Below are 27772 nucleotides of genomic sequence, written 5' to 3' on the forward strand. Positions count from 1 at the left end.
ACCTCTGTGTTCGGTGCCAACCATCTCTTCAGTCACTTCCCCTGTTACTCAAGCATTCATCAAAAGACAAACACAGAGAGAGAGAGAGAGAGAGAGAGAGAGAGAGAGAGAGAGAGAGACACCACTGCTCCAGATTCTGCTACACACATATGCAAAGATTAACCTGTTCACTTGCCAAAGACTAGAAGAATGGAGTGCTTCAAACACAGCCTGTGCTCTCTCTCCATTCCTCTCACACACACACACACACACACACACACACACACACACACACACACACACACACACACACACACACACACACAGCCATGCTCCTGTCAGACAGAAACAGCTGCTCCAGACACACACATTTAACAGCTGAGTAACGAAACGATGGTCGGCTGAAGAAAGTGAATGACGTTCCAACCTGCAGCACCCCCTAGAGGAAACTCCTCCTTTCCTTCATTCATTTGTGCATATGGTCAAAAGTATTGGGATGCCAAAACTTTTTTTGGTCCTATGTGGTTCTTCACTAAACTGTTACCACAAGGGTTTGGCAGCACAGACACAGATGAGACAGTCAGACAGACAAAAAAGAAGACAGGAAAAGGAAGAGATAAGGAGACTGAGAAAGAGGAAGAGAAAAGCAGACAGAGAGAGAAAGAGACACAGACAGAGAGAGAGAGAGAGAGAGAGAGAGAGAGAGAGAGAGAGACAAAGAAAGACAGAAAGAAAGAGGGAAAGAGAGACAGAGAAAGAGAGGAAAAATCTTGAATATTGAAAGAGAGACAAAGAAAAGAGGAGACAGACTAAAAGAGAGAGAGAGAGAGAGAGAGAGAGATAGAAAGAGGGTGAAAGATGACAGAAGTCATGCTGACACAGGAAGTGATCGTTATCAGTGGCGTCTGCTGTGTTTATGTAACTTCACGAAGGCTGCAGCGATCGATTCTATTAATAATTAGTCCATTAATCGAGAAATCGGATAAGAAGTAGTTTTTGTTCATTAAAAGCAAAGCTAAATGTACGAGAAAATTAAAGTTCTCTCAAACGAAACAAGTCGTTTGTTCCCTTTTTAGAACATTTTTTTTAAAAAGGTGAACGAACTGAATGGTGTTTTCTTTGTGTGTTAGTTTAAAATGATCCCAAACTTTGATCAATTTGTCGTGTTCTTCGGCCCGAATCTCAATGTTTTAAGCCGAGCGAGACGCTCCGCTGTGACCCGATACCTCCCGTCTCACCTCCCGTCTCTCCTCCTATCTCCCCAATGTATGTCAGGTTCGAAGCCGTAAATCTCACACCGCGCCGTGTAACCTTTAGCCGTGTGCTCTGTTTTCCGGCACTGATCTCTATCAGTGTTTCTGATAACAACAGAACTGATTACACTGCAGTAATGGAAAGATGTTTCCCTCTGTGTGTGGCACAGGGTTAAGATTGTGGCAGAGCCGAGAGAGGACACAGCTCTAGGCCTTTGCATGAAACTGACCAATCACAGAGCAGCGTTTCAGAGGCGATCGTACAGCGAAACTGCGTTGGGAAATCGTTGCATCACGGTATAAACATTTCCGAAAACTTAGCTTTCTGACCATGTAATAGATGTAAACAAGTGTGTGTGTGTGTGTGTGAGAATGTGTGAGTGTGAGAATGTGTGAAAACTGAGCGTGTAATACATTGATCAGCTCAGAAGCTGAGAGGCTCTAAAACCTGTTGCACAAGTCATTAGATGTTTACAGCATTTGGCAGAGGCCCTTCAGAGCCACTTACATTTATCTGATTCATACAGCAGCTATGCAAATAAGGGCCTTGCTCAGGGGCCCAGGAGTGGCAGCTTGGTGTGGCTGGGATTTGAACTTATGACCTTTGGATCCGAAGTTCATTCTCTTAACCACTAAGATCCCACTTTCCCATTACTATTTACATTACTGCTTACTCATCACTAATAGACAAATATGCAAACACACAGAATGATACACACCTGCACATTAAATACAGCACAGAATACACACACACACACACACACACACACACACACACACACACGCTTGTGCGATCTCGCGCACCCTGGCTATCGGCGTCACGATCTTGCGCACTCCATCTCTTATGCATGCACTCCTACTCGACCGTTCTCTGACCTTTCTTGGCCGTCTCCATCTCCTCTTCCGTCCAGCGAGAGCTCTCGTTCATCTCCAGGTTCGCTGAAATGAGACAAAGTGCTGGATTAAGGACGATCCCTGAACACGTGCGTGCGCACACACACACACACACACACACACACAATGTCCTTAAAACAGCAGGAGTGAGTAATGGTTGAGGGTGAAGGAGTGTAACATTTGATTTCTCAGTTGCTCGGAAATCAATAAATAATTCATGCAATTATAATAAATAAAAGGGTTTTATATAAAGTTTTTGGGAATGTGGAGCGATTAAGGGTCATTGTTTTTCCTTCTCACACACACACACACACACACAAAATACAGACCTGTGTGTTTTACAGCAAGTGTACATGGGATTATACCGTGTGTGTGTGTGTGTGTGTGTGGGGACATGTGAGTACTGACCCATTTCCCCGCTGAGAGGAGGAGAGCTGCTTTCCTCCTGCTCATTGGCCATTGAACGAGTGATTCTGCCTTTTCGGTGTCCGCGGCTGTTGGCCGTGCGGCGTCCTTTAACCGCTACAGGAGGGTCCTTATCCTCGCCGTCCTCTCCTGACGTGTCATCTCTGTACACACACACACACACACACACACACAGAGAGAGAGAGACACCCTGTTGTTAGATCTTTAAGGACTATACAATAATACAATCGAATATTATGCATAAAGAGTGCACTCTGACGCAGACGCTCACTCGCACCCTTACTCACACAAACATTCACCCTAACACCCCCCCAAACACCCGCCCACCCACCCACCACGGACGACCGTGCACTTGCACGCACCCTCACTTCCCCCATTTTAAACACGTTTTTGGGATCATTGCAGGAAATCTCGATAACCAAAATCAAAAGCCTCAAGTTTTCCCAGGACGGTGTCATCACACACACACACACACACACACACACACACACACACAATCCAAGACACTCTGCTGACACACCGAAACCACAGTCAGTCTTTCTGGCCAAAAGTGTGCAAAACCACAAGACTGAAAACGGAAAGAGGTTTCACAATTACTCAGTGCAAAACACATCGGTTCCTGTTAGCACCCGCAATACAGCAGCTATAAACAGTTGCTCCTTCACCAGAATCCCCTCCATTTTTTTTTTTTTTTAAACTCAACATGTCGTGTAACAGTGAAAGAGAAACTCTTCTGCCTTTCATTTGCTGAAAGAAAAAAAAACTGTTACAGCAATGCTGACACTGGAGACTCCTCCCTTTCTCCATCCACTCCCTCCATTCTCTCGGTTTAACAGCGACTGATACAAAGCAGCGATTCCGCCGGGTTCGTTTCTCAGCTCCCGAGCTCCTTGTCCACCCTCGGCGAAAGAAAGCCGGCGAGGAAAGTGGCGCACCGTCGTTTATCTCCCACATCGCTGCATCCATCTTGCAGAGAAAGACGCTAAATATAGGAGCTCCAGCTGGGCCGATGGCCTTCTGCAAGCTCGGAGTGGAGCTCTGAGGACCATGTTACGCTCTGCTGTAAACTAGAGTGTGTGACGGAAAAAAAATAAAAACACACACACACACACACACACACACACACACACACACACACACACACAATCCACATCCACTCGAACAGCTCCCTTCAGGTTAGTCATGGTCTGGAGCAGCGTTTTGCTCTCAGGCGAACCTGATGTTGATTTGATGCTTAAGCAGGTGTTCTGAGAAGCATCAGAAGAAACCATTCCAATCAATTAGGTCACTTCATCTTCAGGAACCTCATGCGAAGTTTCCAAGTTACATTCCTGGCATTTGGTAGATGCCCTGAATTCGAGAGCGACTTAGATTTATCTCCTTCGTGCAACTGAGCAGCTATAGAGTTAGGGGCCTTGCTCAGGGGCCCAGGAGCGGCAGCTTGGCGTGGCTTGGGATTTGAACTCTTGACCATGATTTGTGTTTTTGTCCAGAATAAAACACCGTGTTTTGTGCCGTTTTGGGTTTTTTTTTTTATGGTATCCTCCACTTTCCTGGGAAGATGTACAGGAGTGTGCTTGCAGAGTTTTTTCCTTTGGAGATTCATTCAGCCACAGGGGGTGCTGTTGTACAGTAGGTGAGGTGAGGAGGCCCGAGGTGGAGTCAGCGTTTATTCGTTCGTTGCGTGTTGGAGCTCTACAGCAGGAGATCTTCCACTCGAGCTTTGAGCACAGGCGCATTGTCATGCGGGAACAGGTTTGGATCTCCTAGTCAAGTCAAACGAAGGAAAAAAAAAATCATCTCCTGTACAATTGCGTGCCTTCAGGAACAAGAGAGGCCTGAATACCATGAGTATCACCACTCTCAGGGCCCTTGAGCAAGGCCCCTAACCCTCTGTGCGCCAGCCGTATCATGGCTGACCCCATCTTTAAATATGCGAAGAAACAACCTTCCTGGGGGATCAATAATGTATTCGAAAGTAGAACAAATAAATAGAACGTATAAAAAAATAAATAAAAAAATAAAAAAACTAACTTCATGCCATCCTCCTTGTCGTCTCCTTCGTTCTTGTCCTCGTCTCTCTCTCCCTCCTTCTCCGCCTCCTTGTCCTCTTTCTCCTCCTGGCTGTTGCGGTTCACCTGTTGCTGTTGTTGCTGCTGCTGCTGCTGCTGCTGCTGTTGTTGCTGTTGTTGTTGCTGCTGCTGCTGCTGTTGTTGCTGCTGTTGCTGCTGTTGCTGCTGCTGCTGCTGTTGCTGCTGCTGCTGTTGCTGCTGGTTATTCTGTGTGTGAGAAAACACAACGGCATTAAACACACACACACACACACACACACACACACACACACACACAAACCCTGTCTGTACGTTACCCTGCTTTTCTTTCTCTCACATGAACGAGGATGTACCTACACGCCCTTGAATTTGCTCAGTGATGCAACTTCACCGCCTACTTCCTCTGTGCCAGAGTTCAGACGAGATGAAGACGCATCGGCTTTCTAGTGAGTACCGGAATGGCATACTTCCTCTCCCTTCGAACATATTCTCTTGCTCTTTCACTTCCCCGACCCCCCCCCCCACACACACACACACAGTTTTGACCTTTTGTGCTGAGAAAAGTGCAACAGGGTTGAGTTATATAAAATAAAATAAAAAACTAAAGGGAGAAGCTCTGTCTGAATCAGCGCGGGTCTCACTTCTTTAATCTGGGCTTTTCTGCTTCCTGAATCCGAAGAATGACATCAGTTACAGGGAGGGGGAAAAAAAAGACGGCAAAAAAGAAAGAGAGCAGAAAGTATGTGAGGATCGATGGAAAAATGTGCCCTAATTCTTTTTGCCTCTGAGGATTGTTTCGGCCTGATGGAAGAGTACGAGTAACACTATCGCCTCTCACGCACACACACTTCCCGTTACAAGTCTGTGCACACACACGCACGCGCACACACACACACACACACGTGCACAAATTCTCAGGCAGTTACAGAAGAACTTATCCTTACACACGCACTCGACTGTACACCAGTGATTTTCTGCCCTGTGCGCTCTCAAATTGTGTGTGTGTGTGTGTGATTTTCTAACAGTAGCTCAATTACACCGAGGTAATACCTAATGACTTAACGAGCTACCGTTTAACAGATCTAAGAGACCCGAACTTTGCATGACGATGCTCCTGTGCACAAAGCCAGCGCTCCATGACGATCTGGTTTACACGGGGTTGGAGTGGAAGATCTCCTGCTAAAGCGCACCAATCCTATTGAACATGAATGAATGCGAAGGCTGACTGCATCCCAGGCCTTCTCACCTCCATCAGTACCTGATTTTACTAACACCCTTGTAATCGAATGAGCACAAACCTCCAAAAAATCTAGTGGAACATCTACCCAGAAGAGTGGAGGGTCTTATAACGGCTAACGGGGACTACATGATGAATGGGATGTTCAAAAACATAATACGCTCAGGTGTCCGCAAACTTTTGCCAATGAAGTGTAAGTGAATATGTAGATAAGTGTGTGTCCGGTAAACGAGTACATCGGTAAGCAAGTATGTAAGTACATCTGTTAATAAGTACCCCAAGTATGCATTAATCCCAAGTGCATAAGTAAACGTGTTAAATAAAGTATGCAGAGGACTACGTAAGTGCGTGTGTGAACAAATAAGCAAGTATGCAAGTAAGTATGCATACACTAGTCAAAAAAAAATAATAAGTAAAAGCAGTACATTTTGCATAATAGTGAATAAGAATGCAAGTATGGATGTTCATATGTGCATTGAAAGTATGCAATTAAAGACAAAAGTAAAAAAGTATGCAAGTGTGGAAGTACATAAGCATGGAAGTACTTTAGTATGAAAACATGCGCATAAGAATGTATCGGATCGAGTAAATACGTTTGGAGGTATGTAAGTATAGTAGTATGCAAATACATTCATAACAAAGTACGCACTCAAGTACATAGATGAGTGTGCACGTATGGAATCAATAAGTATGGAAGTACATAAGTATGTAAATAGGTGCATAAGAAGGTATGGAAATAAATAAGTATGGAAGCACTTAAGTATGCAAATACATTCGTAAGAAAGCATATAATCAAGTACATAAGTACATTAGTATGTAAATACCGTTATAAGAAATTCTGAAGGTAAATAAAGCATGGAAGTACATAAGTCATAAAGGAAATGATGTAAACATATAAATGCATAATTACGATGAACGCACGTGAAAGAGGTGCACGCTGGGTAACATACCTGACTGCGGCCTCTGCGCCGGTTGTTTCTACGCACGATGTTTTTATAATTCTCGTTCTTCTTGGTCAGGTAGTAAAAGAGGACGCACTCAGCAACGGTCTGAACAGCAACCACCACACACACACACACACACACACACACACACACACACACACACACACACACACACACGCAACATGCAAACGTGTGTAAAGGCGTACAGTACGCGTGTGGATTATAGAGCAGGTCAGAAGAGTCTAAATAAAATTAAGAATAAAGAAAAAGGGCAGGTGTACCTTTCTCTCCAGAAAGGAGGCTATCAGGCTAAAGTTCTTAGGGTGCTGGATAAATCTGGATAAGGAGAGAGAGAGAGAGAGAGAGAGAGAGAGAGAGAGTGAGAGTGAGAGTGAGGGGGAAGATGAGAAAGAGGAAATTATAATTCTCTACGATCCGAAATAAGTGAAAGAAAATTGACATTTGTAGATAATCTGCCCACTGTGATCTCTGTGTTTACCAAACATATATAAGCGCACACACACACACACACACACACACACACACACACACACACACACACACACACACACACACACACACAAGCACGAGGGAATGTAGAACGTACTTCTCTCGGAAGGTGTCCTTCTCCTGGTCGCTCCACATGTTCATCACCTGTCTGTCTTTGTAGATCTTCATGGGGTCGCCCATCAGACCGTTCATGTTAATGAACTTTATCCTCTGCTGTTCGGCGTCGAACAGCATCGGGGGAATCACGGCCAACTGCCGCATCTGTTTCTCTGAGTTCTAAACATACAGTGACAGAGAGAGAGAGAGAGAGAGAGAGAGAGAGAGAGAGAGAGAGAGAGAGAGTACTGTACCGTTGGCAAGTTAAAGAAGTACAAGTCAAACAGAGAATTTGAAAAAGGCTGAAATGTCACACAGCTACTGTGTGTGTGTGTGTGTGTGTGTGTGTGTGTGTAATACATACATACAAACAAACAAACAAACATTTAATATATATACACTGGCGATCAAAATTAGAGAACACTTTCAGATACCTCCCAGTTATTGGTGTTAATCTGGTACCTGGTGCTAATTTCGTTGATTATCTGTTAACCCCTATTTAACTGGCAGCCTAACTTCCAGTTTCACTGACTCTGCACGATGGTGGGCCGTTCTAAAGTGACTGAAAGCCTCCAGCAGCAGGTTGTCCAGATGAAGGCCAAAGGGATGACCCTATCAGCCATAGCAAGACAAGTTGGTCGTTCCAAATCTGTGATTTCAAGAATATTATATCTTTACAACATCACAAACTCATTCAAGTCCGCCAAGAAGGCTGGCCGTCCACGGAAGACAAATACAAGAGAAGACAGGATACTGCGGAGGATCTCAATGGGCAATCGTTTCCACACTGCAGCTGGATTTGCTCACCAGTTCAGCGCTGAACAGGGTAAGGATCCTTCTCGTCATACAGTGTCTCGACGTTTAAGAGCATTTGGACTGAAAGCCCACTCTGCAGTGACCAAACCTCTCATTAGCAGAAAGAATCAAAAGGCTAGACTAAGCTTTGCTGAGGAGCATGTTGTGTGGACAGAGGAGGACTGGTCCAAAGTTCACTTCAGTGATGAAAGCAAGTTTAATTTATTTGGGTCGATGGGAAACATTATGTTCGGTGACAAACTGGAGAAAGACTGAACCCAAAGTGTGTAAAGAAGTCAGTAAAAAGTGGAGGAGGAAGTGTCATGGTTTGGGGCATGTTTTCTGCAGCAGGAGTTGGGCCTCTTATACAGCTACATGGCAGAGTGAATGCAAATGTTTATCAGAACCTTCTTCCACAACATATGGTTCCTTCCCTGCGTTCATCACCCAATCAGCCTGCAGTGTTCATGCAGGACAACGCTCCATGTCACACAGCAAAACGGGTAAAGCAGTTCCTTTAAACTGAAAACATTGAAATAATGACATGGCCTGCCCAGAGTCCTGATCTCAACCCAATAGAGAACCTCTGGAAAGTTCTTGGTGACAAAGTTATGGCCAAGAAACCCACTACAGTCACCGAAGTGTGGAGGAGACTGGAAGAAGAGTGGACCAACATCACACCAGAGCAGTGTGAGAGACTGGTGCTGTCCTGTGGCTGTAGATGTGCTGAAGTCATTCAGAGCAGAGGCCTGTACACTTCCTTTGTGTGTGTGTGTGTGTGTGTGTGTGTGTGTGTGTGTGTGTGTGTGTGTGTGTGTACCTCTTGTTCGGAAATGCCATCGATGATCTCAGACACTTCGTGTTCGCTGCGTGCGGCAGACGCCAGCCCTCCACGCTGACCCACCCTGCTGTAGAAACGTAAGTGCAGGTGTTATTTGCGTGTGTAGACACGCACACCCGAAAACTACCACTACCCACAATCCCCGGCAGGATCTCTTACTTCTGCATGCGCTCCTGCAGCTCCCTCTGCTTGCGGATCTCGGGGAACTGTTTCTCGTAGTACTCGCGCACTTTGCTCTCTTTGGCCCGGCGCCGAGGGTTGTTCTCGATGCGCTCCACCTTCTTCTCCCAAGCCTCCATCAGCTGGTCATAGCGCTGGCAGAACTTCTGCTCCTGCACATGGACAGGTTTCCGTCACACACACACACACACATACACCTCAGTGAGCTAATGATCAGAATCCTGACCCAGCGATGCTCCTGATGAACTCACCCATTGCTTGCGAGCGTGGTTTCTCCTCTTGAAGTAGAGAATGAGCTTCTTCCTCATCACCTGGTTTCTACACAGAAGGAAGCAGAAGGAACTTAGCTACTTTGTTGCCGTGGCAACCTCGCCTCCCTGCGTCCATTCCAGCGTATTAACAGAACCATTTTAAAATATTTTTTAGAAATGCTTAATTTTCTATTTAAAAAAAATGAATAGGGCAACGGTATGGAAAATTCTTCTTTTTTTCCAGTTTTCACACACTGCAATGCCACATGTGGGTCAGATAAGAAAAAAATCTTCTTTTCTCCGGACAAACGTCACCGCTAACCCGTACCCATGGCTTCCTGAGCGCGGCTGAACCGGAGATTAGTGACCCAGTTCTGCAGCTTAGATCCTGAACTGAAAATGGTGCCAGTTCTGCCTCGGGCCGCAGAGACACGACCGGGAGAGATCTCCCTCCGTATCTCCACAGATGTGACTTTCTTGGCGTGGAGTTTAGCTGCGCTGTGAAAGCTACTGTTATCCCAACATGTATATCCAGAGATGCTGGAACCTGGCGAATGATCGCGCAAAGCAAATCGAGACTACGCTTCAGTTCTACACGCGCAGTTTACATTTAAACCATTTAAATGTAAGCGATTTCCTGTCAAAGACCTGCCTGGTGTCTGGGGTTTCTTCAGTTTTGCTAAAGAAAGTCTGTTTCACACGCAATTTGGCCCAAACCACCATGAATCGAAAAGAAATCCTAAAAATCACTAAAATGCTCAGGAAATCCCAACACACAGGTGCCTCTTCCACATACCAAAGCCTGTGATTGGCTGATGCTACTGAGAATCCATCTGGATTAAAAACATCTGGAATCTGATATTGTGATGGAGCTAAAATTCTTTTCTATGACACCACTCGAAAGTCTGTGGACACCACCGCAGAAGATTGCATGTGCTTCCTAAACATCCCGTTGCGCATTTAGTCGCCATAACGACTTCCACTTTTACTGGAAGGTTTTGTAAACGTGGACTCAGGTACTGATGTAGGTGAGGTGAAGAGGGTGCAGTCAGCGTTCACATTCATTCAATAGGTTTGAAGCTCTAAAGCAGGATCTCTTCCACTCTAACCCGTGCAAAGCACATCTTCATGGAGCCACACTCGCACTGCCATGATGGAAGAGGTTTGGGTCTCCTAGAGTCCCAAGTCAATGAAAAGATTTCATGCTCCAGCATCTGACTGAAGGTTCGGAAAACCTTCCTAGTTCAAGAGAAGGAAATGCTGTTCAAGGATGACGATGTCCCTGTGCACAGAACATCTCCATGAAGATCTGGTTTACATGGGATGGATTGGAAGATCTCCCAGAAGAGTGAAGGGAATTATACGGGCAAACTGAATGTGGAATGCGATGCTCAAAACAAAAAAAAAAAATTCTGAATTTAATTGCGTTCCAATGATGACACACACCCAGGAAACAGGGAAGTTATCAAACTTCTTGCGACCACCATAGGGGATTATGGGTATTGTGTCCTCACACCACGGTGACATGATAAACAAAACCCAGAAGAAACCCACTGCTCATTTCTCTTATGGTTGATACGTTTCAGATATCAGAGCTCTGAAGATACGCGGCGCGTTGCCGAGCTACGAAGGACACCGTGGTCACAGTGTGTGTCTGTGTGCGTCGCATCGATCACCATAATGCGCTTATAGCATGAAGTCCATTAGCGGACTGCGCCGGAATACAAATCGGTAGTCAAATCAGGAGTGATGGAAGGCAGCGCCGTACTCTTTCCCTGATAAACACTCGACACGCTGCGGCCGAGACGAGACGAGACGGGCGGCGTAGACGAGGAGCAACGTTTCCCACACGCAAACAGCGCTCAGGTTAATGAAAGAGAACAAAGTGTCCAATTGTGTCTGATCAAAGCACTGGAGCGCTGTCTTCGCTTCCCCTCTCTCTCTCTCTCTCTCTCTTACTCTCTCTAATCACTGTGAGAAATAACAATACTCCAACGTGAGCTGGAAAGGAAGAACAAAAGTTCTGATATTTCTCGTTCTTGGAGACGCTTGGATTAAACCGAATACTTATCCAAAACCTGGGGTTTTTAAAAAAAACATATGAAACGACACTCGCATTACATTCACGTGTTCGCCAAAGGAATCTGGGATGACCGATACGACCAAAATATCACACCGCGATACTACAAGACGATCCTACACAATTTTCTACTGATTGTACTCACCATATACACTAACAAAGAAACAGAAAACTGGGAAGTGATTACGGCGTCCACGATAACCGCACTAACGCCACTCGCTCGCATTACACCTGAGGACAGGACCAGAGTGTGACTTCGATCTGACTAGGTGTTACATTGAGAAGAGGGGAAAAAAAAATTTTTAAAAAGAAGAGAAAGGTGTACTCACATTTTTATGTTCTCATGGTACTGCTTAGTATCAGACGGCTGGTTATACAGCGGCTGTGAGAGTGTGAGAGAGAGAGAGAGAGAGAGAGAGAGAGAGAGAGAGAGAGAGAGAGATGAATGAGGCAGAGTTCAGAGACACAACACCATGTTCTATTTCTGTCCATAATCCTAACAGAGGGAAATCTATGAATATCAAACAAAAAAAGACTGGAGGCTTTTATTAAAAACACACACACACACACACACACACACACACACACACACACACACACACCCCTGAAAGAGAGCACTCAGTGGAAACACAACACCTGTGATTAGAGAACACTGCAGTGGTTTCTGACTAGGAATTAAAGTGAAAATTAAAACTTTACGTGTTAACCTCAAGATGTCAGTTAAAAGAGGGGGGAGGGACTATTAACTATTAACCTTCTGACCTGAATGATCTGGTGAGGAAACTTTGTTCTCTGCTGTTCTACACGATTATCAATTTCTGGTGAGCAATGCGCTGCTTCAAGCTTCAGGACAAAAAAAAAAAGAGGGAGAAGTGAAAATATGGATGGATGGATGGATGGATGGATGGATGGATGGATGGATGGTGTAATAGACTCCTTAATACTATATAAATATTTAAAAAGCCCCCGAGGTTTCAAACTAACCGTCTGGGATTAAAAAAAAATTAAATATGTTCTATAAATTATTTTTGTTCAATAATATAAACACACGAACACCATTTACATGGCCAGCAGGGGGAGCTACAGGGGCAGTACAATGTGCGGGATGAGCGCAATACTAGAAGACGATCCTGGCCCGTTTTCTACTGTACTCGATACACACCACGATGTAAGTTTGGGAGAACAATCTTTCTTCTAGATGAGCTCGCACTGGTTCTGAACATAGTGCCCACACCCCGGGGTCCGAATTTATCATTTTCCTTCACCACCCTCACTGTGCACATAATTCAAACCGTCACCCGACTGTTCGGTGGAGTTTCTAATAAACGTGTCGTGGCTGTAAATCAAAAGCGAGGACCTGAAGCCGTTCACACCGCCCGAGGTTCTGCACTGCCTGAATATCCAACCGAATCAGAACAATTCTGAAGATGAGATGAAATCTGACGTTCTGAGGTTTGACCACAGAAAAGAGGGAAAGGGGGACTGATAATGAGAGGAAGAGAGACTACCGAGAAAGATGGGGTTGAACAAAGCGTAAAAAGAAAGACAGGGGTTGAAAGAACGTGAGCGACGCAGACAGGGGGATGGAGAGAATGTAAAAGATAGGAAGAAGCCTATCTTAGGAAGAAGGATAGGAGGAGAGGGGATGATGTAAAGGAAAGGTAGACATGTTAAGAGGAAAGAGACGTGTGTGAGTGTGTGTGAGAGAGGAAGAGAGAGAAAGAGGAACGAAAAGAGAGCGAGAGAGAGAGAGAGAGGGGTGATGAAAGTAAAAGAGAGAAACCGAAAGTGAGAGCAGCTGCAGACTCACCAGTTCCACACGGGGTCCCAGTCCCTCAAGGATACGATGAGCCTCCTCTGCTTTTTTCTGTTCAGGAAAGAAAAAATAAACACACAAACACAATCAATGGTCTGCAGTCGCCATGGCAACACACACCACTCGTTCTTCCTGGCACTTGTTCATAAACAACATAACGTTAACAAAGATTAGCGATGCCACACACACACACACACACACACACCTCAGTCTCCTCTCTTTCTGTGTGTGTGTGTGTTTCATCAGCTAATAGACAGACAGACAGACAGACAGACAGATCTGTCCAAAAGTATTGGGACACCCGCCTTCTACACCCATGTGTGGTTCCTCTTCAAACTGTCGCCACAAAGGTTAAATGCACACAATCGTGCATGACGTCTTTGTACGCTACAGATCTCCAACCCCACTGAACATAAATGAAAGTGAACACTGACCCACCTTCTCACCTTCTCACCTCCATCACTACCTGCCTTTACCAACACCCTTGTGGCTGAATGAGAAAATATCTCCACAAAATCTAGTGGAACATCTTCCCAAAAGAGTGGCGCTTACGGCAAATGGGACAAAGTTCATGAAATGTGGAAATGTTCAGAAAGAAGCACCTATGGTCAGGTGTCCACAAACTTTTCCCAGGTCATTTATCACGGCATAGAGATGTGTGTGGAGTGCTGTGCTTTTGTGAAGGTACTGGTAAGTAGTACAGGAAGCTCGCTAGAATCATACCACACACCAATGTGCTGCTTGTTTTCCCAGAACCACACGCCCTGGAGATTTTTCACCTCATTGATGTATCAGGTGTAGAGCGACACTAGGGGGCGCAATCGCATTACATATGAGAATGTGGCTCTGTTTGTCTCCTGTCCCACTGTCAGAACACAACTGCTCCAAGTGAAAACAGGTGTTAATAGTTATGCAGTAGGTGGAATATGTGCGTGTGTGTGTGTGTGTGGGAATGATTCAGCACATCTGGCAGCAGCGTTGTGTCTGACTCATAAGGGGAGGGGCTGTTTTGAAGGACTCGAGGGGAGTGCACTGGGTTCAGCCGTAATCGTATTATTCTACATTAGACATTTTACAAGGAATGTGTGTGGTTTGACTTACAGTGACACACACACACACACACACACTTCATTTCCATAAACAACACATCTGTGCCAGAACGGGACTCACGTTTCATTCACATGGATGTCAGAGGAAACTATATATATGGGCAAAAGTATTGGGACACGACTTCTCCAGCCATCGGTTGTTCTATTCAGGATAAAAAAAAGCCCCTGTGCACAAAGCCAGAACCATAAAGATGTGCTTCACATGGGTTGGAAGTGTGTGTCTAAATCTAGTGGAACATCTTCACAGAAGAGTGGAGGTCCTTATAGTAGTGAGTGGGAACTAAACATGGACTGGGATTTCGAAAAAAAAAAAGGGCATCCCAGTCTTATGGTCGGGTGTCCACAAACTTTTGGGCATACCATTTACATATGAATCCGCTGTTTATTATTGTGTGTGTGTGTGTGTGTGTGTGTGTGTGTGTGTGTGTGTTAGTTACCCGGTTCTCATCGTAGATGATCTGTACGAGGCTGCGGTGTTTGGCTTCGCTGGGAGGAGGAGAAATGCTGCGCTCGGGCTCTTGAGGCTTCGCTGCCTCTTCCTCCAGCTGTTGCTATAAAAAAATTTAAAAAAAAATTTTAATAAAAAAAAAAAAAAAAAAGGAAATGAGATGCAATTTTTAGAAAGCGAAAAATAAATAAATACCTAAACTTCCCACCTGCCTGCTCATACAAATAACCTCAAACGGCAGAGTTGTTGCCATGACGACAAAATGATGACTTATACACACACACACACACACACACTTACACTCGCGAAATTCCTGTTATCTAAACCGCGCAGATAAGAGACGGAATGGTGTCTGAGAACGAAATGGTACTCGCTCTTTTCTCTCCTTCACACACACACACACACACACACACACACAGGCAATTTTCTGGAAAGAAAAGGTCATGAACATTGATCCTGAGGCACACGAACACCTGCTGTGCTGGATCATTTATAAAACATAGCACAGTTGGGCGACTGGAGAAAAGGAAAACGCGCGTGTGCGTATACAAAAGTGTGATCATGAATAAGATTCAGAGGCCGAGGGCTCGTGGTATTCAAACCACATCGTAAGAGAAAATGAACGAGTGTGTGCACACGCATGCACGTGCACGCACGCCCCCGCGTGCATGCACTTTCCATTTCATCATCTGTGTCTCTTTATATCTGTCTCTTCATTTCTCTCGCTCTCATTTTTACTCTTTGTCCAAATGAAGGTTAACCGCAGAACCAACAGCCAGATGGTTTAATGCTTAAAGAAAACCAGAGAGAGAGAAAGAGAGAGAGAGAGAGAGAGAGAGAGAGAGAGAGAGAGAGAGAGAGAGGGAGGGAGAGAGAGAGAGAGAGAAAGAAGGGGATTAACCAATACAGAGAAAAAAAAAATAATGACAGAAGAACTCGAACATGAAAAGCGGAATGATTTCTATAAATATGTGCCTAGAAAAAAAGAGAGAGAGAGAACGCAAGAGAGTCAGAGAATGAGTGGGTCTCCCTCGTTTCTCACTTTTCCAACCCCCTCTTTTTTCCTTGCAGCAGAGGAACACTCCACTGAGGTCAGGTGGTTCGGATTTATGGTGCTGTGGAAAATCACAAGCTGACAGACGAGTGGGTTTGACAAGGTGATGGAACGGGGTGGGGGGGGTGGAACTGCAGAACAACACTTACTGTTCCACACACAACTACAGAGACGCCCCGCCTCCTTCACCAGGACTGGCAGAGAGGCCCCGCCTCCTTCACTGGGACTGACATACAGACCACGCCTCCTACACTGGGACTGGCAGAGAGGCCCCGCCTCCAACACTGGGACTGACATACATACTCTGCCTCCTTAACTGGGATTGACATACAGACTGTGCCTCCTTCAGTACAGACTGGCAAACAGGCCACACCTCCTAAACATAACCTGACAGAGGCCATGCCCCCCACCAAATTTGCATAAATATTCGGAAATAACAGCCATCTCGCCTGATTTTGCCCACTTTCCTGAAGCAGAAAAAGCCAAAATAGTACGTGTTAGAGCGTCTGCGCTTAAGAGGATCACTCAGGGGTTTTCTCCCTGAGAGAGAACATAAAGTGTGTAAAGGGAAGTACAAACAGATACTTGAGAGGGAAGCGCAAAAGAGGAAATTGAGGGGGGAAAACACACACACACTTACACACACACACACACACACACACACACACACACACACACACATTCTCCCACAGGAGTTCCTGTTTATAGCCTCGTATATTTCTGACCGTCTTTTCTCTCTCTCTCTCTCTCTCTCTCTCTCTCTGTCTGTCTCTGTCTCTCTTAGCAGCAGCAGTGCGGGGGGAGGAGGAGGAAGCAGTAGAAGTGTGTGTAATTGTGTAGCGGGTTTGAGGCATGCTGAGAGACGACTTAACCGCACATAATCACAACACACTTATGACTTTGTCTCTCTTTTTCCCTCCCACACACCATCGTCCAGCGTAGACCAGAAACTTACATCATAAACACACAAAACCCCAATCTGTGTTCCAGCTCGCAAACATAACACACTTATAATACACTCAAAACACGCCCATTAAATACCTCTAATATACTCCTAATACACCCCTTACACACAATCATAATAGACCCCTAATACACCAACTACACCCTAATACCTCTATAACACACCCCCTAATACTTCCATAATAAACCCCTAATACGTCCCTTATATATCCATTATACACAATCATAAATCCACAATACTCCTAACACACCAACTATACCCGCTATACACCCTTAGCCCTTTCATAACACTCCCATAATACACCCCTAATATACCTCTAATACACCCGTAATATACCCAGTATATAATCATAATACACCCTAATACAGTGGTCCCCAACCTTTTTTAAACCACTGACCGGATTAATGCTGGACAATATTTTCACGGACCGGCCTTTAAGGTGTGTCGGATAAATACAACAAAATAAAATGAAATGAACAGCATAAAAAACTGGTATTTTCTAAATATAATAAAGTGAATCCACTGTGTTTTTTTTGTTCATTTTGCTCACATGGGGGTTTCAATTTAGCGGTAATGTATTATGTGTTAGCGGCCAGAGAAGGTAGTGGATGGAGGTAAGACTCAAAACACCACTAATACATCTGTAATACATCCCTATTAAACTCCTCTAATACACCTCTAATACACACAGTCTCCAGTGTCAGTGCTTCATATGGTTTTTCTCACTGTTCTACTCAGTACCTGTTTCTTCCTCAGTTTGCAGATTTGCTGTTCCACCATGGTGATCTCTCGGTCCACACGGTCCATGTTCTGGATGAGCTCCTCTTTAGAAAAGCGAGTAGGCACAAGCTCCAGATCGGCCTCCATCACAGCCGGACTGACTGGAGAGATGGGCTCGATCTTCCCCATTGAGCTGCTGCTGCTACGCTCCTGCACAACACACACACACACACACACACACACACACACAGTTAATATGACAATTGGAGCATCTGCAGGTTTTTGAGTCCACAAAGCTATCAATTAACACCTCATTTCTTCCTCAATGGCTAACCACACACACACATACACACACACACACACACACACACACACACACACACACATATATATATATATATATATATATATATATATATATATATATATATATACACATATACACAGCATTTAAAGGGAAGCTGAGCATGAATGTGGATTGTGGATACAACAAAAACAGATGGATGGTTGATTTCTGGAGGACACGCAGTCACCACACCCCGCTGAACATCAACAGCTCCTCTATGAGAACCAGCAGCGTTTCTAGAAGGCCTGAAGAAGGCCCAGATCCCACCACCCATACTCACAACCGTCTACAGAGGGACCACTGAGAGCCTCCTGAGCAGCTGCAGCCTGGTTCGAAAAATGTCTCGGACCGCAATAGAGAGAAAAAAAATGGGAGAAAGAGAGAGAGAGAGAGAGAGAGAGAGAGAGAGACAGACAGACAGACAGACAATGAGAAAACAATCAAGAAAGAGAGAATGAAAGACTAAATGAGAGAAAGAAAGACAGAGCAAAAGAGAGTGAGATAGAGAATGATGGAAAGAGGGAATAAAAGAGAGAATGAGAGAGAGAGAGAGAGAGAGAGAGAGAGAGAGAGAGAGAGAGAGAGAGAGAGAGAGAGAGACTTAGTAAAAGACAGGAAAGGAAAGGCAAGGAAAGGAAAAGAAAGAGGGAAAAAAGTAAGAATGAGAAAAAGAGAAAACAGAAATGAGATGGAAGAGAATAAGAGAGAAAAAGAAGGGGTGAGAATGAGAAAGGAAGAGAATGAGACAAAATGAGAGAAAGTGAGAATGAGAAAGGGAGAATTAGTTGCTTAACGTCACTTTCTGTGATCTGTTCTTTGCTTTTTAAACGTTGCTACAGGCATAGTGATCCATCAACCAGGATTTAGGACACGCACACACACACACACACACACACACACACACAACCCCTGAACAAACAACCTAAGAATGTCATTATGTAACTGTCTTTATTCAAATGTCAGATATGATTAAAGCATTGTACAGTGGTGTGTGTGTGTGTGTGTGTGTGTGTGTGTGTGTGTGTGTGTGTAAAATTGTCATGCATTTCAACACCTCCACTGAGCTAAACACATGATTATTCATGCATACACACACTCATCAAGTTTAAGCTAAAGCATCTGATTTTAACCTGACACCGTGTGTGAGTGTGTGTGTGTGTGTGTGTGTGTGTGTGTGTGTGTGTGTGTGTGTGTGCGTGCGCTCGCACATGCACAAGGTCACGTAACACCGCACCGCCAAACACCATGTCATGGCTGCTGACTCTTACTCAAAATAAGTGGTCCCGAGTATGCCCTGAGGTTGTCATTGAGTGACGTGTGTAAAGTGTGCAGCACGTGTGTGTGTGTGTGTGTGTGTGTGTGTGTGTGTGTGTACTGATTGATATATAGAATGTAAAAATGACATCAGTGTGATGCTGAACATATTAATTTGGACGCGTCGACACCTGCAGTAACACACACACACACACACACACACACACACACACACACACACACACACACACACAGGGGAATTACACTTCCCAGTGATCACACTGAGTGAACACAAGCACCTCCATTCTGTGGTCTATAAATAGATGAAACGGTGTGATATTACTTTCCTTCACTCTCACTCTCTCCATCACACATCCATATCCTCACTCGTTCACTCGTTTATTCAATCTCATGCGTTCACACAAATCATCAACTCTTCCTCATTCCTTATTCACTCTTTTACTAATTCACACATTCACTCCATCACATTCATTCAGAGCCACTCCCTCCCTCACTCATCATTCTTTCACTCACTCACTCATTTGTTTAACAGCCAACGATCACTCACTCACCCTCACTCATTTATTTATTCACCAACATCTATTCGCTCACTCCATTCCTTGCCTTGATTCATTCGCTCATTCACTCACTCATTTATTTACTCACTCTCCCTCAATTACTCACTCCATCCATTCATCCATTCACTCACTTCAGTCACACTCATTCACTCGTTCATTCATTCAGTTATTCATCCCTTCACTGATTTAGTGGATTTGCAGTGTGTGTGTGTGTGTGTGTGTGTGTGTGTGTGTGTGTGTGTGTGTGTGTGTGTGTGTGTGTCGCTGAAGAAAAACTATTTGCAAAATAAAACCGAGGGAAAATGGAATTGTATATTCGGACCCTTTATACGGCCTCTGGCACAGAAAGCAACAAGGCCTCGTGTGTAGACCGAGAGACATGAGTTATTACCCAAACATCTGCCTCTGCCACACACACACACACACACACACACTAAATTCTGCAAAGATGCTAAATGAGACACACACACACTTGTGCATGTCCCCAGGCTCGTGTGTGCTGAATGAGCTGTAGTCTCTGGCAGCGGGATGGAAACGGCGGTTAATGGTAAAAGACAAGCTGATTTATGGAGCCAATAAACACACAGTGAGCGATGACCTGAGTGAATCCCGCTGATGATCACTCGACCCTCGAGCTTCACGCCGCCTTCTCCTCAAAGCCTCGTCCTAAACCCAATAACCGCCTTCGCCTTTTATCTGCTGCCTTCAACGCTCTTTCTACTTACATAAGCTCCGCTAAACAGCACGTTTCCATGGCGATTACTTCCCGGCAGCGTTCATCACCGAACACGGACGTGACTGGACTGAAAGGTTTTATTTCAAAGCCTTGCAACACTTTGTCCCAAACCAAACACACACACACACACACACACACACACACAAGATGAACCTTCTAATTAGCTAAAATGATATAAATTAACCCAAAGGCTGCAAAACCCGACTCTGAATACCTGAACTTTCCCAACAGTTTACACAGAACACACTGACATACACCAAACAACCTGGAAAAAAGAGAACGAGGGAGCCAGAGACAAACAGATATAAAGAGGAAAAAGAGAAAGGAGAGAGAGAGAATATAAATGTAAGAGACAGAGAAGAACAGAGACCCAAAAGTAGACAGAGAGTGAAAGTAACAGTCAGAGACAAAGAACCAACACACACAGAGAGAGAGAGAGAGAGAGAGAGAGAGAGAGAGAGGAATAAAAAGGAACAGCAGAGTAAAAGGAAAATAAAGAGAGACAGACAAACAAACAGGGACACAAAGAGACACCGAAAAATAGAAAGTGCCAAAAGAGAGACTGAAAACAGAAAGCGATGAAGAGAGAGAGAGAGAGAGAGAGAGAGAGAGAGAGAGAGAGAGAGAGAGAGCGATAGACAAAGAAACAGGAAGAAACACAGACAGACACAAAATAAATAAATAAAAAAGAAATAAGAGCGAGAGATAGGCAAACAGATATGAGAGACATAAAGAGAGAAACAGACAAAGAGACAGACAGTATCAGACAAAAGCAGAAGAAACAGAAGACAGACAGAGAGAGATGGAAAGAGACAGACAAAAAGAGCAGAACAGAGACAGACAGATGGAAAGAGAAGGAGAGAAACAGACAGAAAGACACATGACACTTCATGAACAGGACACAAAAGCTTCTTGCTTCCTCTCTATACGCGTGTCCCCCTCTTTAGACTTTACGCTTGAGATCACTGACCTTTACAATGTCCTCGGCGGACAGAGGGAGAGGCGGGCGCTGAGACGTATGGCGCATCAGAGACTCCGCCCCGATGTCCAGACGAGGCCGCTTGATCTCGCCGTACTCCACCTCTGATTGGCTGTTGGATTCGGGTAGGTAGATGTGCTCGTATCGGATGTGGGTCTCCGACCCCCTGAAGAAAAGAAAAAAAAAGACATCAGCGTCAGAAATACTACTATAATAAATACTAAATTCGCTAATACATAATCGGCATGCTATTATCATCATCTCCAGGACACCTGGTTACCATGGCGACGTGTTTTAATGCCCGACACGTGGTGTATGTGGCATATGGTAGTTTTGCGCGCCACTGCTGTGATGGTGTGTCAATAATCTATAGGTTCCTTGAGAGGTTAATGGTAAGACCGTCACGACACGGTGTATCACAGTGTGGTGGGAAAAAAATCGGATGGAGGGATATAATGTGACGTATGTCAAGAGAGGTGAAAGGGTGGTGCAGTGTGTGGAAAAAAACTACATCGCTTTTCTCGGTAAGCCGTCGAGCGTCTCATCCCGTTCCAACTGTCTGCATAGCATACAGATGAGAGATATGGAGAGTGTGTGTGTGTGTGTGTGTGTGTGTGTGTGTGTGAGAGAGAGAGAGAGAGAGAGAGAGAGAGAGAGAGAGAGAGAGAGAGAGAGAGAGAGAGAGATCAAGAGGATGTATATGTGAGTATGAGTGTCAGAGTGTGTCTGATGTATAGACAGTGAGACAGAGAGACAAACAGAGACATACTGAGCAGAAATACTGGAGCGAGAGAGAGAGAGAGAGAAACAGAAAGACATGGAGAGGCAGAATGAGAGAGACACAAAGAGAAGGAAAAGATAAGCAGGCAGAAAGAGAGACAAACGGATAGAAAGAAAGAGACAAACGGAAAGAAAGAAAGAAAGAAAGAAAGAAAGAAAGAAAGAAAGAAAGAAAGAAAGAAAGAAAGAAAGAAAGAAAGAAAGAAAGAAAGAAAGATAGATAGATGTTGATGGGGGTGGTCATGGTTGTGATGGAGGGAGACTTTACAGCAGGAAATGAGTGTGTGTGTGTGTGTGTGTGTGTGTGTGTGTGTGTGTGTGTGTGTGTGTGTGTGTGTGATTCCCCATTAGATATAACCCTACACTATAAAAGTCTCACTGTGAGCTTTTCTGAAGAATCCTCATCATCTGGAAGGCTCTCCTCCGATCTCCCAGCATGCCCCTGTGCTCTGGCTAAACGCTATTCTTAGGAAAACACTCCTGCCTGCCACCTCCACACTGACAGTTCTATATCTGTGTGTGTGTGTGTGTGTGTGTGTGTGTCCATATTTACTATAGACTGCGGTATTTCTCTGCAAAGATCAGACATTTATAACGATGCCTGACCTAATAATGTCACACACACACACACACACACACACCTGACATCTAACAGAACAGGTAATGAGTGTATTGGTGTGTACGCTAAGGAAGAATCACAGCTTTCTACAGCACAAATACGGAAGAAATCGCTGACAATCAAACAGTGAGGAGGAAATCACACACACACTTTTCTCTTCCTCTCTCTCTCTCCTCCATACACATCCCTCACCTCTTTTTCTTTGTTTCTCTCTCTCTCTTCCCATCTCTCTCTGTGTAGTCCCCACCCTCTCTCTGTTGTCTCTCCCTTTCTTACTCTCTCTCTCTCTACCCCCCACTCTCTTTCTCTGTTTGGTATCTCTCTCCATCAGTCTCTCACGCTGTTCTCTCCCTTTCTCTCACACTCTCTTTATTGTCTCTCTCCCTCTCCCAGTGTAGTCCCCACCCTCTCTCTGTTCTCTGTTGTCTAACTCCCTTTCTCTTTCTCCATCTCTTTTACCATGTTGTCTCCATCTCTCTGACCGGTTCCCTCCCCATTCTCTTTCTCCGTTTGGGGTCTCTCTCTCTCTCTCTCTCTCTCTCTCTCTCGTTGGAATTGAGCAGTGGAGTTTCCTGTCTGTCTGCTCACATTAGCTGGAGGAAAAATGGTGTGTGTGTGTGTGTGTGTGTGTGTGTGTGTGTTACATAATGCTTATGCAAGGTTCTGAAACTGTATTCACTCTTCCATCTCTTATTTAGAGTGACACATTCTGAGCTCTTTCTCTCTCTCTCTCTCTCACACACACACACACACACACACGCACACACACACGCGATCAGGTCTCATTCAAGCGGAATTTTCCCCGTCGTGTAAATGAAGGCTGCAGCCGTGGACCTGCTGCTCTCATAACGCATTACATAAACCCCACATCGCATTGATCGTAATAAATCTAATCAAATCCAAGGCAGGAAATCAACTCAACAACACTCATGGTTTCCCCCTGAAACAGCTGAAATGAACAGGGTCCAGATGAGTGCTCCGTTCTCCCTGTGCGCCATCTCTGGCTTTCTCTGCGGCCTGATGTTGAGCTCCGATTCAGCTCTCAGTTCAGATCCGACATGTCTGTTTTTCTCCTCATCGCTCCCTGGTTTTGTTTCAATATATTTTTTTTTTAGACCCACACTGCAAAAATATTTTCCCAGACCTTAAAATTGTTTTGTATGTGTGTATGTGTGTGTAAACACTATTGCTTAGTGTGTGTGGTCACCTCTCGCTCCCGGGCTGGAACTCAGACAGCAGGGACGGCCTGCGGCGGTGAGACTGAGCGAGGGTTCCATGGGAGAGATGGGAACCGAAGTCCCGCGTGTGGTAGTCCACAATTCCAACATCCTGTTCAACAAACACACACACACACACACACACACACACAATTTTGAATCAGATCAGTTCTCTATAAACTTTTTTTTTACATACTGCCCCTTTAAACTTAAAGCAGCAGTAAGTCAGTTTACAGACAATAAGGTAAATGTAATTCGTTTCTGTACTTAAGTGGCTTTTTCAAGTATCTGTACTTTACTGAAGTTACAGTTATGAATCAATAAAAACAAATAACAATTGATTGTTTAATTGATTTATCTGACCAATCAGAATCGAGATCTTAAGGGTACTGTGGTAAAAACTGCTTCAAAAGAGGATTTTTTTTTTTATCCCCGTTTCTGTCTGTAGTTCCAAGATTAACTGCAGCGATCAGTCGGTGCAATCCAGAACCCTGGGTGTTCTTTATTAAACACCATGACGTCATGCTGCTGGGAAAAAGGAGCTCCGTGTCCAAGGCTGCTGTTGCGTCATCTTACAGTAAAGAGCAATCAGATTACAGTAAGAGCAAAAAAGACCAAAGCTAATCTACAGCACATAAAGCTGGAACTACCTAGTATTGGTAAAATGTTGCTATGGTTACAGTGTAGGTCACATACGCTTTTTTTTCTTTAAAGAAACCATTCGGAACACATACTTTTGCACACGAAAAATGTTTCATCACAAATAAACCAGGGGTGCACAAACTTTTTCATATATAACGTGCGCATGACCAATCGTAGACGTGTGTGTGTTTACCGTGTGAGCCCGGCCGAGCTGCAGAGGAAGACCGGCTGCGTTGTGCATGTGTCGAGCTTCCATGGCTCTCCGGCTCTGAGGCACCGGCTGCGAGTGAGAGGACATGCTGGCGAAAATAAATCCTTCCTCTACGCGCAGGAAGTGGGCGTGGCTGAGCTATGCACGCAGGCCATTCTTTGAAATCGAGTCCTGACGATCAACAGCGACCTGAAGGGAGAAAAGCAGACAGGTGAGACAAATAGAAACGTGTAGGAGTCGCCTTCTGCAGATCAGGTGAACGACACCGACATGAAATCCAGATGTTTCAAATCTGGAAATTCAAATCAGAGTGACATTCGGATTTGTTCAAGAGATGCTTATAATTAGTTTAAGATGTGGTTTGATTAAAAAATAAATCACTTAATTAATTCACAAATTAATACTTAAATAAATAATTTTTTTTTCCTTCTTTTTTTTTTTTTTTTGCTAAAATCTCCAGAATTACATCTGCCATTTCTGTGCTGTCATTTGCATCCGTTTAGAAGTTGGCATTTACCAAAGAAATTTGCAAACAATGAAAAGTAAAGAAAATGAAACAAAAGAGGAAAACGCAAAGGCATATCGCGTCTCGGTCTCGCGCACTGATTGGCCGCCCCGCTGAACTCAGCCGTGTGCATCAAAACCCTCCGGAGATGGTTTCTGAAGCCTTCAAAGAAACCCGAACACACACGCACGCACGCGCGCGCACACAAACACGCCGCAGCACATCAAATAAACTCTCACCACATAAAGAGATAGGAGAGATTCTTCTCATCTCAGTGCCAGTATTCTGCAAAAGCACGTTGAGGTCGAGGTGAGAGAAAACACAAAAAGTGCGAGAGTCAGCGCATTTCTATATGCTATTAATGCACGCAGGTTTGAAGGGAACTACAGCGTGCACACACACACACACACACACACACACACACACACACACACACACACACACCACAGCGAGCAGATATGGCTGAGCTAAGCACATTTATCACACCGTCGTTGGACCACAGAACAAAGAAAATGAGCCTGCAATATTCTTTTTGTATTACATTCATGAGCAGTAAAAATAAACCATTACCGCAAGCAGTTTACTGAGTAAAGACAATCACCATCAACACCATGACCAACCCCATCAACAACACTCTCACCACCCCATTAACACCACTCCCTCCATCACAACCATGACCACCCCCATCAACAACACTCCCACCAACACAACCATGACCAACCCCATCAACACTATGGAAGAGAGTCAGACAGACAGACAGACAAACAGGAAGTAAAATAAAGATAAAGAAGTAGATAAATACAGAGGAATACACAAAGTCAGAGTGGTAGACAGAGAGGTAGAAAGTCAAACAGAGAGAAAGCGGTAGACATAATAAACAGACAGATAGACTAAGAAAAATATAAAGAGGAAGTGACACAAACAGAAAACCAGATAGTTGTCGATAAATACTTGAAATAATAAGTAACATTATCTGATGCAAACTAAAGAAAGACAACCAGACACAGACAGATAAACAGACAGAGAGACAACCAGACAACCAGACAGACAGACAAACAGTCAGACATCCCTCCCTGTAAAAGAGAAATGGCAGGACTCTCAGCCGGCCTCGTCTCATCATCTGCGTGATCACTTCCCTTTCACCCAGAGCTCATTCTTTAACAAGGAGCACACAGAGAACCTTTTATCTGAGTAGGAATCACCTGTTTTTAAACGACAGGAGAGAGATGGAGGTTTAGATGAGAAGAAGTGTTTGTAGTGCGATCTCGCACTCCACATCGAACGGCGAGAGGGAGAGACAGGTGTTTGAAAAGAAAAAAAGAAAACGACTCATGGAGCAGAGTAAAAAATCCTGTGGAATTAGAAGAAGGTAGATGAATGTGTGTGTGTGTGTGTGTGTGTGTGTGTGTGTGTGTGTGTGGGAGAGAGTGAGAGGGGAGTAGGGGGACATTCTTTTATTATGGATTAATGCTTTGGTTACCATGGATGGTGGAAGAGAGAGAGAGAGAGAGAGAGAGAGAGAGAGAGAGAGAGAGAGAGAGAGAGAGAGAGAGGTGGATTAAATTGAAAAGGCTCAAAGACAAAGTACTGCTGTGGAATGAGCAAAAGGAAGGAAGAGAGAGAGAGAGAGAGAGAGAGAGAGAGAGAGAGAGAGAGAGAGAGAGAGAGAGAATGAGAGAATGAGAGAATAAACACAGACAGGAGGGGAAACACATGCCCTGGCACGGATACAAACACCCACAGGCAAGAGCACTTGGCTGCCTGCCAGAAGCATGGATGAACTCATTCACCCATTTCTCTCTTTCTTTCTCTCTCTCCTTCTATCCTTCCCCCTCGCCCCTCCTTGCTCGCTATCGCTTTCCCGGCTGCATTACAGCAGTGGTGTAGTAACAAGTAACCAAACATTTGAAATGCCACAGAGCCGTCAATAACCCCAGCAGTGGCGCTGCAGGATGGGCATCAATAACACATGAAGAAATATTCGACAGAAACGCTTTCAGACTCGTTCCTTTGGGAACCCGTGGTGCTCGCTGTAGCTGCTTTTCATTCACTTATCATTCTTTCTTTCTTCTCATAATTTTGCGTCTTCTCCAACGTTGGTCACGGATAGTCTTGCTTTTTTTTTTTTTTTTTATTATCTCTCCCGTTCAAAAATGTTAAAATGCACAATCTGATTTTTCCTGCATGGCTTCAAGTTTAATGCAGATCTTTTTGTATCTCGTTTTTTTGTTGTTGTTCAGCACGGGGTTTATCTCGT

At 44.5% G+C, this 27772-nt stretch overlaps 1 protein-coding gene across 2 annotated transcripts in view; it reads right to left on the minus strand.

Annotated features, from left to right (window-relative positions):
* Positions 1-27772, minus strand: part of ncor2 (nuclear receptor corepressor 2) — a 63729-nt gene that overhangs the window by 22872 nt on the left and 13085 nt on the right. For both annotated transcript variants that reach the window (XM_046870325.1, XM_046870324.1), the window contains exons 2-17: positions 24993-25199; positions 24148-24269; positions 21533-21707; positions 17670-17858; positions 14900-15013; positions 13348-13404; positions 11867-11919; positions 9458-9524; positions 9186-9358; positions 9006-9093; positions 7392-7570; positions 7066-7120; positions 6791-6889; positions 4587-4831; positions 2535-2695; positions 2109-2171 (exon numbers count right to left, since the gene is read on the minus strand). In XM_046870325.1, the coding sequence (XP_046726281.1) occupies positions 2109-2171; positions 2535-2695; positions 4587-4831; positions 6791-6889; positions 7066-7120; positions 7392-7570; positions 9006-9093; positions 9186-9358; positions 9458-9524; positions 11867-11919; positions 13348-13404; positions 14900-15013; positions 17670-17858; positions 21533-21707; positions 24148-24269; positions 24993-25097 (1945 nt within the window). In that variant the 5' untranslated portion in view covers positions 25098-25199. The remainder of the gene's footprint in view (positions 1-2108; positions 2172-2534; positions 2696-4586; positions 4832-6790; positions 6890-7065; positions 7121-7391; positions 7571-9005; positions 9094-9185; positions 9359-9457; positions 9525-11866; positions 11920-13347; positions 13405-14899; positions 15014-17669; positions 17859-21532; positions 21708-24147; positions 24270-24992; positions 25200-27772) is intronic.

The sequence above is a fragment of the Silurus meridionalis genome, chromosome 17 (genome assembly GCF_014805685.1).
Source record: "Silurus meridionalis isolate SWU-2019-XX chromosome 17, ASM1480568v1, whole genome shotgun sequence".
Lineage (NCBI taxonomy): Eukaryota > Metazoa > Chordata > Actinopteri > Siluriformes > Siluridae > Silurus > Silurus meridionalis.